Consider the following 17,309-nt stretch of genomic DNA (forward strand, 5'->3'; position numbering starts at 1 on the left):
TTTATGCAAATAATATTTAACTATTTATCTGAAACAACTTAATCACCACAGTAATTTTCATCATTCATATGGAGTGAGAGTGTGTGCATTTGCAAATGATCAGATGAAGATTAAAGTCTGATAGACTTCAGTATATCTTAGAAATAAGGCATAACTAAGAAAAGTGCTTAAAATCTGTCTTTAGTTTTGATGTCTACTATAAAATAAATTTATGCAAGAGTCCACCTCAACTGTTTGTGCTCATTTTATGCATCTTTTGACATTCTTTTTACAGTGGTTTCTCAGTATAAATGAGTCGCAACTGCTATCAGAATTTATGCTATTATCAGAGTATTTCTCCAGTAATCAGAGAATGTGAAAAGTCACCAAGAAAATTTTATTTGCTTTTCTAATGCATATAACTTAATACCAGCAATGCACTTGGGTCTTCCCTTTCACATATTTACTCTAGATCTCAAAGGAGTACCTGACTTCAATTTTCTTTTCTTTTATTTTCTTTTTTTTAGATAAGTGAGGCTTATCAAGCATGTAGTTCATCCTTAAGATTTACTGACATCAAAATTTGACAGATAAGAAGCAAAAATCTAGTTTGTGACTTAGTAATAAAATACACAAAGTAAATTTGACTAAGATCAAAATCAGAGTTTGCTTGTGTTATTGATTTCCACATAAACAACTAATTCAAACATGTGATACATAGTTTGTTAAAGACTACTAAGTCAACTTCTAACAAATAATTACCAGTCTTGTAAAAGTAGATTCACATAGTGGTTTTGCGAAGATATCTACTAGTTGTTGATCTGTTAGAACAAAATGCAATTCCATTGTACCTTCCATCACATGTTCCCTTATGAAATGGTACCTAATGCTGATGTGCTTGGTCATTGAGTGTTGAACTGGATTACCTGTCATAATAATAGCACTTTGATTATCACAGTAAATGGGTATTTTAGAAAATTCTAACCCATAGTCCAGTAACTGATTCTTCATCCAAAGAATCTGAGCACAACAACTTCCTGCAGCAATATATTCTGCTTCTACAGTTGATATGAAAATTGATTTCTGTTTCTTGCTAAACCAAGAAACCAATCTGCCTCCAAGAAACTGGCAGCTTCCACTAGTGCTTTTCCTGTCTATTTTACATCCTGCAAAATCTGCATCTGAGTAACCTATTAGCTTAACAAACAGATTGCAGAACCATCAGAGTTTGTTGAAAGTCTGACTTCATATATGTTACCATCTCTGTAACCTTTCAGAACCACTTTGCCTCTAGAATTACTTACAACTTCACAGTGCTCTTCAAAAAAATCCACATGATAACCTCTGTCACAGATTTAACTCACACTTAGCAGATTGTGTTTAAGTCCTGAGACAAGAGCTACTGTTTCAATGATGACATTCCCAAGATTAATATTGCCATATCCCAGAGTTTTTCCCATGTTGCCATCTCCATAAGAAACTCATGGGCCAGCTTTCTCCACAAAGTCTGATAGCAGGGCTTTATTTCCAGTCATATGTCCTGAACATCCACTGTCTAGAACTAGGATGTTTTTCCTGTTGTCCTTCAATTCAGCAGTGTCAATACTGCTATCAGCATTTGCCATCAAGGCATAGTTCACCTCATTTTCAGAATCTGATGTGTCTTTCCAACTTTTCTTCTTTGTGACAAGTGCCTTGCCTTTATCACTTTTCCCTTTCTTGTAGTCAGGAGATATGTGGCCTCTTTCATCACAATTGTAGCATTTGACATTTGAGTTGTCTCCTCTGTCAGACTTTCCTCCTTTGCTTTTAGACTTTCTGAACCCTTTCTTATCAGAACTTCCACCTTTCCTGGAAAACTTCTTGCCCTTTCTGAATTTCCTGTAAACTCTCTGTGTGATACCCTTCACCATAAAAGCACACAGTTGCATCATCTCTGCATCAACATCTACTTCAGATAAACTTTCAGTTTCTGAATCATCATCATCAGAATCTGATGATTCTGAATCAGACTTTATGATGAAAGCCTTTCCTTTGCCCCTCTTTGAGACAACCACTTAAGGAGATTCCTCCTCAGCTTTAAGAGCAATTGTCCTTGACTTTCTTCCATGCCTCTTGTTCCTTTGATCCATCTCAAGTTCATGAGTCTTGAGCATACCATAAATTTCATCAAGAGTAGTTTCAGTAAGGTCATAGTTGTCTCTTATGGTAGTTGACTTCAAATCCCATCTTTCAGGAAGAGCTAAAAGGAATTTTAGATTTGAATCTTCAAGATCATATTCCTTGTCCACCAGTGACAGATCATTCAAGAGTTTGTCAAACCTGTCATATAAATCAGTTAATGACTCATCAGCTTTTGAGTCAAAGTGCTCATACTCTTGAGTGAGTATAGTCTTCCTGTTCTTTTTGATTGCATCAGTTCCCTGACATCTTGTTTCCAAAGCATCTCATATCTCCTTTACAGTCTTGCATCCAATTACCATGTTTGACATGATATTATCAATTGCACTATACATCAAATGCCTTACCCTTGCATCCTTGGCAATAGATGAGATATCTTCAGGTGTGTATTCACCTTTCTTCTTTGGTATGGTCTTTACTGGTTGATCAGCAACTGCAACAGAGAGCTTGGTAGGCTTATATGGCCCTTCATTAATTCTATCAAGGTATTCTGGATCTGTAGCTTCCAGAAACATAGCCATCTTCACTTTCCATATGGAATACTCAGATGATCTCAGTATGGGAACCCTAATAGTCTCATATCGACTGTGGGTTTGAGTGTTTTGAGTATCTTGAGTTTTGGTGGGCTTAGTTGGAGTTTGTGTTTCTTCAGACATAATTGATTGTTTGGATCTTACTGTATGTGTGTTAATAAAAAGGCTCTGATACCACTTGTTAGGTCACACAACACTATATAAGGGGGTTGAATATAGTGTTTATACAATAAAATCGATTCCGAATACAAGTATGTAACAGTAATCAAATATATTCAATATAATAAACTCTGTTACAATAAAACAGTTGTTCTCTCTCAGTGATGAACAATATCACTAAGAGCTGCTAGGTTACAATGTATAATCTTTCTCGTGAATGATAACACATATAGTGTAAACCTTAAGCTGTGTTTATATAGTACACAGTTACAAGATATCTTCTAATTGATATAGAATATAATTATTTCTCCTAAAATATATCAATCAGATATCTTCTATAAGTTTTCTAGTCTTCTAACTCTTCATGCATATCTTTTATTATTTTAGTCACGATCCTTTCCTGTTAATCAGCTGCTTTCCTTATCTGAAGTATCCGCACTTAAGTCCTGATATAAATCCTGACGGCCTTAAGTTCTGATATAAGTTCCGACTTCAGTAAGTTGTGATTTCCAGTAGGTCCTGAAAATAAACACAACAGATTAAACATGACATCTCAAATATATCTAACACTGATATTTCAGCTATCAATTCTCAGAGTTCTCTATGTAATGGTATTGTTAAGCTCAAGGTTAAAGGAGTGGGTAGACCTAAAAGGAGATGTAAAAAGTTTAGTAATCCTTTTGATTTGAAAGGTGGTTTTAATTTAGGCTGTAGGAAGTATCTTGGAAAAAATAAAAAGTTGGGCCCTTGCTTAGGGATAGGGGGCAGCTTGAAAGTTTTGCGAGGAAACATGGAGAAGAATAGGAAAGAAGCAGCTAGGGAAATAATAGAATGTGATGAGCAAATGGGATTATCAGTGTTAGGAGATAGAGAGGTTGTCCTTAATAAGACAGCAGAGCAGTTGCAGTAGGGAGAACTGTAATTTGATTGGCTAGGTTGGATTGGTTTTTAGTAAAATTAAGTCATTATGTCAGTAAGGAATATAAAAATAGTGTCTTGGAACTGTAGGGGGTTGTGTCATAGTGTGAATAGGAGAAAGGTTAAATATTTGATCAGAGCTAGAGGGATTAATATACTATGTTTACAGGAAACGAAATGTGTGGATTGGAAGAAGTTTTGGGAGAAATCTATTTGGGATAATGATCAGGTTGGATGGCTTATACAGAACTCAGATGGTTTGTCAGGAGGGTTGATCATGGCATGGGATAGTTTGTGTTTTCAATATTTAGGTTTGGCTTCAGGCAGAACCTGGAAATGGGTTCAGTTTAAATGCAGTCTAACAAATGACATTTTTCATGTGGTCAATGTTTATGGTCCATTAAATCTAAAAGGTAAGAGAAAGTTGTGGCCTGAGATATCTGAGATTTTATTGATTGCAGGGAATGATTTGGTATGTGTAGTTGGGGATTTTAATAGTATTATGGATGAGAGGGAAAGTGTAAATTGTACATATAGAAGGTTGGATGTGCAGGGATTTAAAGCTTTTATCAGGATTAATAATTTGTGTGAGATTGGGATGGTAAATGAGAACTTTACTTGGTTTGGTCCTTTTGGTAGGTGTAGTAAGTTAGATAGATTCTTGGTGAATGATAATTGGTTTGCTAATGATTGTTTGGAAGTCTTTGCACTCAACAAGATGATTTCAGATCATAGACTCATATTATTGTATGTTAGTAAATATACAAAGGATCCAGTGCCATTTAGGGCGTTCAATTGGTGGTTATATGATGTACATGCTAGGGTGGAAATGGAGAACTTTTGGAAGCAAGGCAAATAATCTGGTTTATAAGAAAATTTTCCAGTCATGCTGAAGAAATTTAAATTGGGATTGAAACAATGGTGCAAAGGATCTAAGGATAAGTTGGATATTAAGATTGAAGAGTTGGAAAATAGATTGGAATGTCTTGATAGCAGTCATGCTGGGGAAGAGGAAGTTGTTAAGTATCAATTGGACTTGACTGAAAGTTACAAGAAAAGGGATTCAATGCTAAGGCAGAAAGCAAGAATACAGTGGAATTTGCAAGGAGACAAAAATTTAAAAAAATTTCATAAAGTGATACAGAGAAGGAGATGCAGGAATAGAATTGATAAAATTGTAGTGGAAGGGAATGCCTTGGCTCAAAATAGGTTATAATTGCTTTCTACAAGTGTTTTAAAAATATTTTTAACTCAAGGAAGTTGGAGTGTTTTGAATTGAGGTCTTTAATAGACAAAAGATTAAGTGATAAGGAAGTGATTTTTTTGGAAAGGGATTTCTGCATGAAGGAGTAAGAAAATGCACTTAAGTCATTTAGCAATGATAAAGCTCCAAGTCCAGATGGTTTTAATATGAAATATATCAAGGAGTTTTGGCCTTTCTTGAAGGATAAGGTTTTGGAAGGGTTTAAGTTGTTTGCTACTACTGGAGTACTTTCTAAAGGATTTAACTATTTATTCATAGCTTTGGTGCCAAAGGTTAGGGTGCCAAATAAGCTCAATGAATTTAGGCCTATAAGTCTAATAAATAGTGTTTCCAAACTTTTAACTAAGGTGCTGGAAAATAGGCTAAATTTAGTGTATGATAAGTTGGTAGGGGTAAATCAATTTGGTTTTGTAAAGGATAGACAGACTGCTGAAAGCATCTTTATAGTTAATGAGGTTTCCCATTCTATGAAGTCTTCCAGAAGCAAGGGGTTGATATTAAAGCTGGATTTTGAGAAGGCTTTTGATTCTTTAAGTTGGAGTTTCTTGTTCAAAACTTTAAAATGTTTAGGATTGGGTAGTAGATGGATTAAGTGGATGGATGATTTTTTTAAGGCCATTAGATTATCTGTTTTGGTCAATGGTTCACCTACTAGGGAGTTTAGCATGCCAAATGGAATTAGGCAAGGGGACCCTCTCTCTTCTAAGCTTTTTAATCTAGCAGGAAAGGTTTTACGCAGAATGTTAAGCAAAGCAAGTGAAAGAGGTATCATTGAGGGTTTACAGATGGTAAAGGAGGGTAAGAAAATTTCTCACTTGCAGTATGCTGATGATACCTGTTAGTCCCTTAACAATATAGCAAGAATTACAGAAGGGGGGTTGAATGAAATTCTTGAACCTTTTTCTTGAAATAAAAATGTTTAACTCGATTATAGATATATTTGTTTTGATTAGCACAATGCGGAATATAAACTTAATTGAATCAAAATATAAGTAATTAAAAACAAGAGTCTTTAAAAAATTTCTGGTGGATTTAAACAATTCCACCAGAGATATATATAATATATCGAGAGGACTCTGTGTGCAGAAATGCTCACAGCTGCTTACAAATGGAACTACTGAGAATACAGGAAATGCTATTGATTCTGCTTACAAAGATTTCTCTGTTTTTGTGTTTCTCAGCTATCTCAGTTGTTTTTCTATTTTCTACTCTCTTGGTTTATATAATACCAAGATTACAAAGTCAAAAAGATTGAACAAATATAAAATCTAACAGTCTTAAGCTTTGCTGCTTTTCGTCCTCTATTACCCGGTTAATGGGCTTCCACAGTGTGTTTGTATACATCTCGACGGCTGTGTGTCAGCTTTCACTGTTCAACTGCTGTTTGAATTCTTCATATGATCATCCGTCGACTTTCAGAACATCCGTTGATGATTTAATTGATCATCCGTCGACTGCTATATTAAACATCCGTTGATAGTCATTTGATCATCCGTCGATGGCTTTGTTAATCATCCGTCGGTAGCTATTTTGGCACTTGACTCTATATCACTTATGCAGAATTACAAGACATCATTTATGTACAATTAATCAACCTATTCTGCATATCTAATTAAAGTCAACATGACTTATATGCTACTACAGATTCTATACAAAGGTGCATACATAACTGTGCTACAAACTTATTATTACATAAGCTACTCACTCGATGGATAATAAGTTAATCATCCATCGGGACTATAATGAGTTATCCGTCGGGACTATAATTCTTATCCGTCGAGTGCTACATAATTTCACTAAGTAAAATCTACTTAGAGGTTTTGTTTATGAAATCATCAAGTATACAACATATGCACAACAATCTCCCCCAATTTATGTCTACTGAATTGTAGCCATAAATTAAGAGATACTTGATGATAACAAAACATCCTGAACATATATCTTTAAAGATAAGTAGATAAAACTGAAAGTGCTTCAATTAATTAAAATGAACAAGGTTTGGCTCACAATCAATTCAAGATGCTTCTCTAGCCTGAGCAGATTTTTCTAGTTCCTTGAAGGTCTGGATCTTCTTCCAAGCTTTCTGTTATTTTCTTCAATTTGATTCTGGAGCTGCCTGTGGAATTCTAGTTCATCAGATTCTGAGAGATCTAGCTTTTCTTACATTTCCAAGAGAGTCTCATTGCTAGAGATACTCAATTGGTCTTCTAATCTGAAGAATCTTCTTACACCCTTGTCATCCATGAATTCCATCAGCCAGTAGGGCCTTAGATGCACTCTTCTCCCTGTGTATGGGATGATTAGAGTCTTTGGGAGTGCATCTTTAGCTCTAACACTCCTCAGCTCTTCAATCTTCTTCAATACTAGTCTTCTTGCAGTTACATTGAACCCAAAGTTTTTCTTAAAGGATGAATAGACTTTAATCAGCACAACTTGGCTTTCTTGAAGAATCCTGTGAAGTGGCCACTGAATCTCCCTTCCTCCTTTGTACTTGAACACCAACCTTTCAGGTAGGTTTCTGTATGCATCAATTGCCCTTACTTCATCCAGTTCATCCAGATAAAGATTTAGATATGACAATTCTTTGATGTCACACAAGTACAAGTAGTCTCCCCTGTTGACCTTGGGTTGAGCTTTAACTACTGACTTGGATTTGAGAGGTGACAGCTTCACTTTCTTGACTGCCCTTGACTTTTTCCTTTTTGGCTTGCTAAGGATTGGTAAGTTGAAGTCAGGAATTGGTATTTTATCCCACTCTATTGGCTCATCCTTTGGCATAATAGGTTCACCATGTATGTTCCTGTAGGGATCCACCGCCCTTATGTCTTCAAATACCACAGAGGGCTTTGATGCTTGAGTTGTAGCTGGAGTGGATTCCTTAGGAAATTGATCTTCCAATTACTTGTCAACAACATCCAGTTTCCTTTTTGTTCTTCTAGCCAATTCTTTCTTCCTTGGGGATTTCTTCTGTTCTTCAATTTTCTTCTTTGATTCAGCAGCTTCAGATGGTTAAGAGGGAATTTGTTGAGAAGAGTTTACAGCCTGTATCTTGGCCAAGATAGCAATCTGTTCTTTCTTTTATTTAGACTTCTTTGCATCTAGAGCAGCTTGCCTCTTTTCCTGCTTTAATCTGGCTTTTTCTTCTTTCTTTGCTTGAGCAAATTGTGGATGTCCAGCTACCACACAAATTTCCTTTCCATTTCTGAATATCTTAGCAATTCTCCTTTTTGAAGCTGAATCAGCTGGATCTTTATAGAAGATAATAGATCTTGACAGAAGCTTCTTTTCATCAGGCTTGGGTGTCTCATACACAGTGTCTATAGGGTTCTTCCAAGATGATTTTGGATAATTTGCCCTTGGTTTAAGAATTGTTTCAGCCTTTGTAGACTTGATACAGGAAGATTGTCCTTTTTCCAGATAGTTCATGCTCATCTCATTCACACTGATTGGCTTGACATGAGAGTGATGGATGGCTGACTGAACTGGCTCCTTGACTAGTTCAAACTTTTTCTGTATCTCCTCATCAATCTTATTCCAGTTGATCAAACTCAACCTTGCTTTTTCAGCAACTTTCAAATTTGCTGCTGCTGCTTTAATTAGATCTATACCATCTGCAACTGCTAGCTTGGAGACTGTAATTGAAGGTACAATTACTTTGCTGATTTGTACTTGAAGTTTCTCCCCCTCAGTTGGTCCTTTCTCCCCCTTACTTGATTCTTTCTCCCCTTTTTGTTATCATCAAGTTGAGGAGTTAGGCCTTGTGCTTTAGCCAGTTGCATGAAAAGATTTGTCTGAGTCTATTGATTTTGAAGAAGGATAGCCACTGAATTCTCAATAACTTGAACTCTGTTTTCCAGCTTGGCTAGCTTCTTTTCAGAATCTGATTCTCTCCTCAATCTTAGTAATAGATCTTGCATGGTACTATATGGCATTACTGAATCCAGCTTCTCAGAATTGTATGTCTTCAAGTCAGCTATATCTCTTTTTAGTTCATCCACACTCATATTTTATCTTAAGTGCTGGATCTTCATGAGATGTAGAGAGTCTAGGTGAGCTTGAAGAATAGCCTTGGTACCAGCATCTGAAGTTTCCTGAAGGGTCTTTTGAATAGCCATCACTTGCTTGACCAAAGACACATCAAATTGTCCTGGTGTAAATTCCTTTGTTCATGCCCATCCAGGTAAATTTAAAACAGAACTTGGGCCTTCATCTCCCCCTAAGTTCATGCTTCCATCCAAAGAAACAGAGTCATCATCATTAGAATTTACTCCAAATTCTTCAGATGGCTCACCAGCTTGAGAAGGCATCCTATTGACAGCAGCTTTATCTCTTTGAAGAGATTCTGAGGTGTGTACTAAATTCAAAGTCTGTTCTGCCTCCACATTGCCCTGAGCAGCCAAAAATTGATAGGCTGACACAGGATGAGTAAAAGTATCAGCATCCAAGGAAATGTTATCAATTTCAGCTTTGTAATGTTGCTGAAATTGTCTTCCCTTTTCAGCATCATCCATAATCATTGACTCACTAGCAATGGCTGGATCCACCCTTATTTCTCCTGTACCTGCCTTTCTCTCATAATCTCTCTTTTGTTGCATCAGGGTCTCACCCTGGCTCCCCACCCTCACACCATCACCTTCACCTACTAAGGTGGGACTCCTCTCACTCACTTTTGCCAATCCTGAATAAATGGATTGCTGAGATTCACTCTTTTCCTCTCCTTTTGCCTAGGAGTAACCCAGACTCTCACTCAATGCACTCTCCTCTCTCAGTCCTAAGAGTGACTGTATTACCACTAAATCTTCTGTACTAGAAATAATTGAAGTTTGAAGTTGTGCAGAGACACTCGACGGATAAGTGATATCCATCGGGTGAGTGGTAAGGCTATCCAACGGATAACTGCTGTTAAGCTTATCCGTCGGGATACAATCACTACTCGACGGATGAGCAATATCCATCGAGAGAGTAGAAATGAATGAGGTGGGAAGAGAAACTATTGTTGACTCTGTGTTGATTGAAGTTATTTGAGGCACAGATGTCATAATAGTATCTGAAAGAATTGGCAAGTGAGCCAACAAATTATCTAAAAGATGATGCTCACTTGCACTAGATTTTGGCTTACCTAACAGAGTTAAAGAAGGGGAATCAGGAATTGAAGTGTTTATCATATCCACTTCTAGAGAGTTTGTTGGTGAGTATGGTGTTTCAGAGGCTTCTATTATAAGAGATTTTGGCTGTGACTCCACATTTATTGGAGCCACATCAATCTGAATTTGAGAAAGTGCAGGGACTGTGTCTTTAGCACCAGTTTGCATTGTGTGTGTGCCCTGTGCATCCCCAGTTGTTTTGGATTTCTTCTTTCTTGTGTAAGTTTGGGGTGAGCTTGTGTCCCTAACCCTTTTGGCATGTGCTCTTGGCTGAGAGCTTTGTTCAATAGCCACATCCTTTTGGGAGGATGCAGCTAGAAGTGAGCTTTTGTCCTTTTTAAGCACTGCGGTTTGTTGGGAAACTGCAGTGTGGCTAGGCTGGGATTCACTCAACTCTCCAACCTTATCCGTGGGGTTACTTTGATGTTCACCCCTTCCCTCACCTAACTGACCCTCCTTCACACTCCCCTCTTTGGCTTTGGTAGATTTTTCAACTGGTTCCTTTTGATAGATACCAGAGGGGGTTTTCTTTGACTTGGATTTGGAAATTACAGTTATTTTGGCAGCTTTGGTAGGCAACTGTTTGGTTATTGTCACAGTTGCCATAGCTACTCCTGAACTCAAAGAAATTGAGGAGATTGGAATAGTTGAGGGTATGGATGAACTTACCTCACTTACCTGAGGTGTCTGCATTATAAGGAAGTAGAACATTGGCACATCCTTGTGATGGTTGGCTCTGTTCAAATCTGTAATGATTCTTCTCTCTTGAACCCAACAAGCTAATTTGTTGTTTGGGTTCTCAAGTACAATCTCTTGACAAAGATGGTTAGCCAATAGCATAAAAAATCTAGCATAATATACATTCTTTCCCCTTTTGGCTAACTCACCTAGTTTAAAACCTAACTCATACAAGACAAGGTCACTGAAATTGTAAAATTTATCTATAACTAGCATGTATAGCATGTTAAGCATGGAAATGTTCACAGAATCAAAATTACTGATTTTTCCAGAGAAAACTTTAGTCACAACATCACACATGAAACTCCATTCCTTCCTAAGACCTAATATTCTAATATCACTTAGCTTAGTAGTAGGAAGTGCATAATGCATGGAATTAAGAATATTGATAATATCAGTGTCAGTGTGTGGTGAAGTTACATTATCATCAGGAATTTTGAAACATGCTTTTATCACATCACTATTGATACATAACTCATTACCTTTGATAGTTAGAGTGATGGTTTTGTCAGTAGAGTTGTAGATTGCAGAGGTCCACATCTCTTCAACAACTTCACTGAAAATTGTGGGTGATTCAAGCATGGCATAACTTAACTTGCAGTTCTTCACAAAGTCCATCATCTTGTGATAGTTTTCTGATTGCTGAATACCCGTATTGACCAAAGCAGTGAAGTTGTTCTTCTCGTAAATGAACCCAGTCTGAGATATAATCTTTACTACAGGTGTCATTGTTAGAGAATGAAAGCTTGAAGAGAAAGAGAATATTTGCTTGAGAGAGAATGAAATAAAAGCAGTTGAATTTGAGAATGATAAAAGAAAATAATTGAAATGAAATAAGCTTTTATACTATCTCAAAAACAACGGATGAAAATAATAAAGTAAAATAAATTACCCAATAGAAATTGCCTAAAATAGCCGTTTAAAAATTAACTGTAAAAAATTTCCACCCATTACCCGTCGTGTAATGCTTACAAGCTATAAGTATACTCGATGGATAATGTTCGGGAAATTAACGGTTAAGATTTAGACAATTCGACGGATGAGAATAAACTGTTATCCGTCGAGATTTAAAATATTCCAGAAAAGTAATTGATTTTTATTTGCAAATAGTATATCGACGGATGACTCAACTCGATGGATAATGGTCATCCGTCGAGATGCAAATTTTGACTTAGCCAAAATTTCATCCATGACTAAAAATCAGCTAAATTTATGGCTACATTTCAACTTGCAAAATAACTCAGATAAATTCAAGAGTAATTAAGCATACCTAACTCACTTACCAACCTAGAAAAGGTGGATTCATCCAGTGGCTTGGTAAAGATATCTGCAAGCTGCTTCTCACTTAGAACAAAATGTAACTCTACAGTACCATTCTTTACATGTTCCCTTATGAAATGGTACTTGATGTCTATGTGCTTTGTCCTTGAATGTTGCACTGGATTTTCAGTGATGGCAATTGCACTTGTGTTATCACAGAAAATAGGAATCCTCTCAACTTGCAAACCATAGTCTAGCAATTGATTTTTCATCCATAAAATCTGTGCACACCAACTGCCAGCAGCAATATATTCAGCTTCAGCTGTAGAAGTAGAAACTGAATTTTGCTTTTTACTGAACCAGGACACAAGCTTGTTTCCTAGAAATTGACAAGTTCCTGTTGTGCTTTTTCTGTCAATTCTGTAACCTGCATAATCTGCATCTGAATAACCAGTTAGATCAAAACCAGAATCTCTAGGATACCAAATGCCAAGTTTTGGTGTTCCCTTGAGATATCTGAAAATTCTCTTAATAGCTATCAAGTGAGACTCTCTAGGATCAGCCTGAAATCTAGCACATAAACATGTAGCAAACATTATATCTGGCCTACTAGCTGTTAAGTACAGAAGTGAGCCAACCATGCCTCTATAGCTTGAAATATCCACAGACTTTTCAGTAGTGTTTAGTTCAAGCTTAGTTACAGTGGCCAAGGGAGTTTTTGCAGATGTGCAATCCATTAGATCAAACTTCTTTAAAAGATCAAAAATATATTTAGTTTGACTAATGAATATTCCATCACTAACTTGCTTAACTTGTAAACCAAGAAAGTAAGTTAGTTCTCACATCATACTCATTTCATACTTACTTTGCATCAGTTTGGCAAACTTTTTACAAAGTTTCTCATCTGTAGAGCCAAAAATAATATCATCTACATAAATTTGAACAAGTATGCTAGAGCCATTAACATTTCTAAAAGATAAAGTTTTATCTACAGTGCCTCTTGTGAAGTGATTTTCCAAAAGGAACTTTAATAAAGTATCATAACAGGCTCTAGGTGCTTGCTTCAGTCCATAAAGTGCTTTCAGTAGATAATAGACATACTCTGAAAAATTTGGATCTTCAAAGCCAGGAGGTTGACTAACATACACTTCTTCCTCCAAATCTCCATTCAGAAAGGCACTTTTGACATCCATTTGATAGACCTTGAAATTGGCATGGGCTGCATAGGCTAAGAAGATTCTGATGGCTTCAAGTCTTGCAACAGGAGCAAATGTTTCATCAAAATCTATTCCTTCTTGCTGGAAATAGCCTTTAGCAACCAATCTGGCTTTGTTCCTTACTACTATGCCATTTTCATCCATCTTGTTTCTGAATACCCATTTGGTGTCTATTAGATTCTTTCCTTTAGGCTTGGGTACCAGCTTCCATACTTTATTCCTTTCAAATTGGTTTAGCTCCTCCTGCATAGCTAAAATCCAATCGAGATCTAACAAAGCTTCTTCTACCTCCTTTGGTTCTTCCTTTGACAGAATGCTGCTATATAGACATTCTTCCTTAGTTGCTCTTCTTGTTTGAACTCTAGAAGAAACATCACCAATAATCAGTTCAAAGGGGTGATCTTTTGTCCATTTCCTTGGTTGAGGTAGATTAGCTCTAGATGAAGAGACCTCAATGTTGACTTGATGTGTGATTGAGTTTTGATTGCTGGAAACTCCCCCTGAGTTTGTGGATCTTTGATTTGAGAAAGGGGTACTTTCTATGGGTGATCTGCCTTGACATCCTGCTCCTTTTGATAACCCGACGGATGGTGCAGGTTGTCTACTGACGGATAACACAGATTGCCTTCTGACGGATGAAGCATTTTGCAACTCGACGGATGTTGAGTTTTGTGCTTCATTGGTGGTAGATTTGTCTACATTATCCTTAGACACTGTTTCTTGATCACTCTCATCATCACTTCCATCACTGACCATCTCAAAATTGTCGAATTTGAGGCTCTCATGGTAATCTCCATCTTTCAGTCCTTTAATCTTTTTATCATCAAACACAACATGTATAGATTCTACAACAATGTTGGTTCTTAGATTGTAGACTCTATATGCTTTACCAACAGCATATCCAACAAAAATTCCTTCATCTGCTTTAGCATCAAACTTCCCATTTTGATCAGTTGGATTTCTCAGAATATAGCATTTACAGCCAAAGACATGAGAAAGTTTAGAGTTGGCTTCTTGTTCTTGAACAATTGATAAGGAGTCATGCATCTTGCTTGATTAATCAGAGAAATGTTCTGAGTGTAGCATGCAGTGTTTACAACTTCAGCCCTGAAATATGTTGGTAATTTTGATTCTTTAAGCATTATCCTTGCAGCTTCAATAAGAGATATGTTCTTTCTTTCCACTACTCCATTCTGTTGTGGAGTCCTTGCTGCTGAAAACTCATGCAAGATCCCATTTTCCACACAAAATGCTCTCATGACATAGTTCTTGAACTCAGTACCATTGTCACTCCTGATTCTTCTAACTTTGAAATCAGGATGATTGTTAACTTGCCTTATGTGATTGATGATGATTTCACTAGCCTCATCTTTAGACTTTAGGAAATATGTCCAAGAGAACTTTGAGAAATCATCTACAATTACTAGGAAAAATCTTTTCTTTGAAATTGACAATACATTGACTGGTCCAAACAGATCCATGTGAAGCAGTTGCAGAGGCTCTTCAATTGCTGAATCAAGTTTCTTCCTGAATGATGCTTCGATCTGCTTCCCTTTTTGGCAGGCATCACACAGTCCATCCTTGTAAACTCCACTAGAGGAATGCCTCTTACTAGTTCTTTCTTTACCAGCTCATTCATGGTCTTGAAGTTTAAATGGGATAGCTTCTTGTGCCATAGCCAACTTTCATCTTGACTTGCTTTACTGAGAAGACAAGTTACACATTTTGCTTTAGTTGAGTTGAAGTCAGCTAAGTACACATTTCCTCTTCTCACACCAGTGAGAACCACTTTGTTGTTTTGATTGTTAGTCACAACACATGCTTCTTTGTTGAAGGTTACTGAGTTGCCTTTGTCACAAAGCTGGCTGATACTCAACAGATTGTGTTTGAGACCATCCACTAAGGTAACCTCTTCAATGATGACATTGTCCTTTGAAATCAAGCCATATCCCACAGTATAACCTTTGCTGTCATCTCCAAAAGTTATACTTGGACCAGCTCTCTCCTTAAACTCTGTGAGCAGGGTAGAATCACCAGTCATGTATCTTGAACAACCACTATCCAAGTACCAAAGATTCTTTATGTTTCCCTGCACAAATCAAAATCAAATCAAGTTGATTTTGGTACCCAAGTTTCCTTGGGTCCTGCCCTGTTAGCTTTCTTCTTTTGTTTCTTAGGTCTTAACTCATTTGACTTAGGAATTTCAGATTCTTCCTTAGTCATTTGGGTTGGGCCTTTGAAACCATTTAATGCAACAGAATTATCATGCATATTATGGCTAACAGAAAATGACATGCTTGGTGCAAACATGTTATTCCAGTAAGGCATGCTAAATGGCATTTGAGGCATAGTGTATGCAGCATAATATGGATTAGGTGCAAATGGCATATTAGCAAACTGTGCATTCATGTTCTGTGTAGGCATAGCATTAACAGACATGGGAGGCATGGCATTTATTTTAGGAAATTGAGGCTGAACAGACATGGGAGTAGGCATGGCAGATTTGCAATTAACAGAAAAATGATTTACACTACCACACTTGACACAGATTTTTCTAGGGGCATATTTATCAGGTGTGTAGTTATTGTGTTTGTTAATCCCTACTTTACCATTCCTATTGTTTTTCTTTTTAGTATCTGTTTTTACCTCTATTTTCTCAAGTCTGTCACTTAACTGTTTGACAGTCATGTGACCAACATTTGCCTTTTTCCCTTTCTTAGCTTGACTTGACTCTCTTGAAACAAAGTTCTTGGAAACAGACCCATACTTATCATTTAGCTTGATTAATTTAGCTTTACTAATGGGTTTGCTTACAGTCGACGGATGAGGATTTTTATTATTCGACGGATAACACTTTTTGTTATCCGATGGATAGTCCTCATCATCCGTCGAGTCTACATCTGTCAGCAACCCATCTACCAAAATAGGTTCTAGTTTCTCTTTATTCTTTTTCCAGGCTTCATCACAAAAAGACTCAATTCCTTGAACTTTGGTGATTTGAGCATGAACATCCCTGGATGTTTTCCATGCTTTAATCACCTCTTGTTCACGCTCGAGCTGCTTCTTCAAAATTTCTTTCTTTTTCAAGGACTCAGTTAATTCCTCCTTGGCAATCTTACACACAATTTTTTAGTTTCTCAAACTCAACAAACTGAGACTCAAGCACATTATTCCTCTCACTTAAAAACAAGTTGTTTTCTTTGATTTTAGCATTTTCTTTAGTGAGAGACTTAAGTGTAACACGCAAATGATACAATTCTGTAGACATGTCATTTATTGCATCATTACACTCAGCTTTAGATAAATGTGCAAGGTTTGTAGTGATTACCTGATTTCTTGAGGAACTTGTCTCTGTTTCATCAGACTTGGCCATTAGGGCTAGATTGACATAGCTGACATCTTCATCTTCTTCCAAACCATCAGCTGTCCAGTCATTCTCTTGTGTAATAAAATCCCTTTCCTTTTATTTGAGTAGATCAAAGTATTTTTGCTTATAATCCACAGACTCAAACCTTTTCTTATTGGGATCTAACTTTCTACACTCATTTGCAAAATGCCCTGCCAAGCCACATTTGAAACATTTGAATTTTGACTTATCCACCATGTTTCTATTTGGCTTGGCTGCTCTAAAGTTCTTCTTGAACTTGAGCTTGGAAAATCTTCTTGAAAGAAATGCTAGGTGCTCATCAATGTCCTCCATGTCATCTTGGCTCAATGAATCTTCACTTTCTGCAGCTAGCCCCTTACCCTTATTCTCACAGACCTTTGAAGTTGATTCTGTTAGATATATTTGATAATGTCATGGCTAATATGATTTATGTTTAGTTTTTTCAGATCTTACTTAACAGGACAAATCAGCACTTAACTGGGAATCAGTACTTATACTGGAAGTCAGGACTTAAGGATATCAATACTT

General features: G+C 36.8%; 1 protein-coding gene across 1 annotated transcript; it reads left to right on the forward strand.

Annotated features, from left to right (window-relative positions):
- Positions 1–3,642: 3,642 nt before the first annotated feature.
- Positions 3,643–4,629, forward strand: LOC141714089 (uncharacterized). Its single transcript, XM_074517630.1, has 2 exons — positions 3,643–3,758; positions 3,861–4,629. Exons 1-2 carry the CDS (start codon positions 3,643–3,645, stop codon positions 4,627–4,629), a joined length of 885 nt encoding a protein of 294 aa, XP_074373731.1.
- The last annotated feature ends 12,680 nt before the right edge of the window (positions 4,630–17,309 follow it).

This window comes from Apium graveolens, chromosome 3, assembly GCF_009905375.1.
Source record: "Apium graveolens cultivar Ventura chromosome 3, ASM990537v1, whole genome shotgun sequence".
In the NCBI taxonomy this organism is placed as follows: Eukaryota; Viridiplantae; Streptophyta; class Magnoliopsida; order Apiales; family Apiaceae; genus Apium; species Apium graveolens.

Excerpts from the sequence above, each read along its gene's own strand:
- LOC141714089 (XM_074517630.1), top strand. The coding sequence starts at position 3,643 with ATGGAGAAGAATAGGAAAGAAGCAGCTAGGGAAATAATAGAATGTGAT. Across the intron at positions 3,759-3,860 it reads AAGACAGCAGAGCAGTTGCA|GGGGTTGTGTCATAGTGTGA; the intron begins GTAGGGAGAACT and ends TTGGAACTGTAG.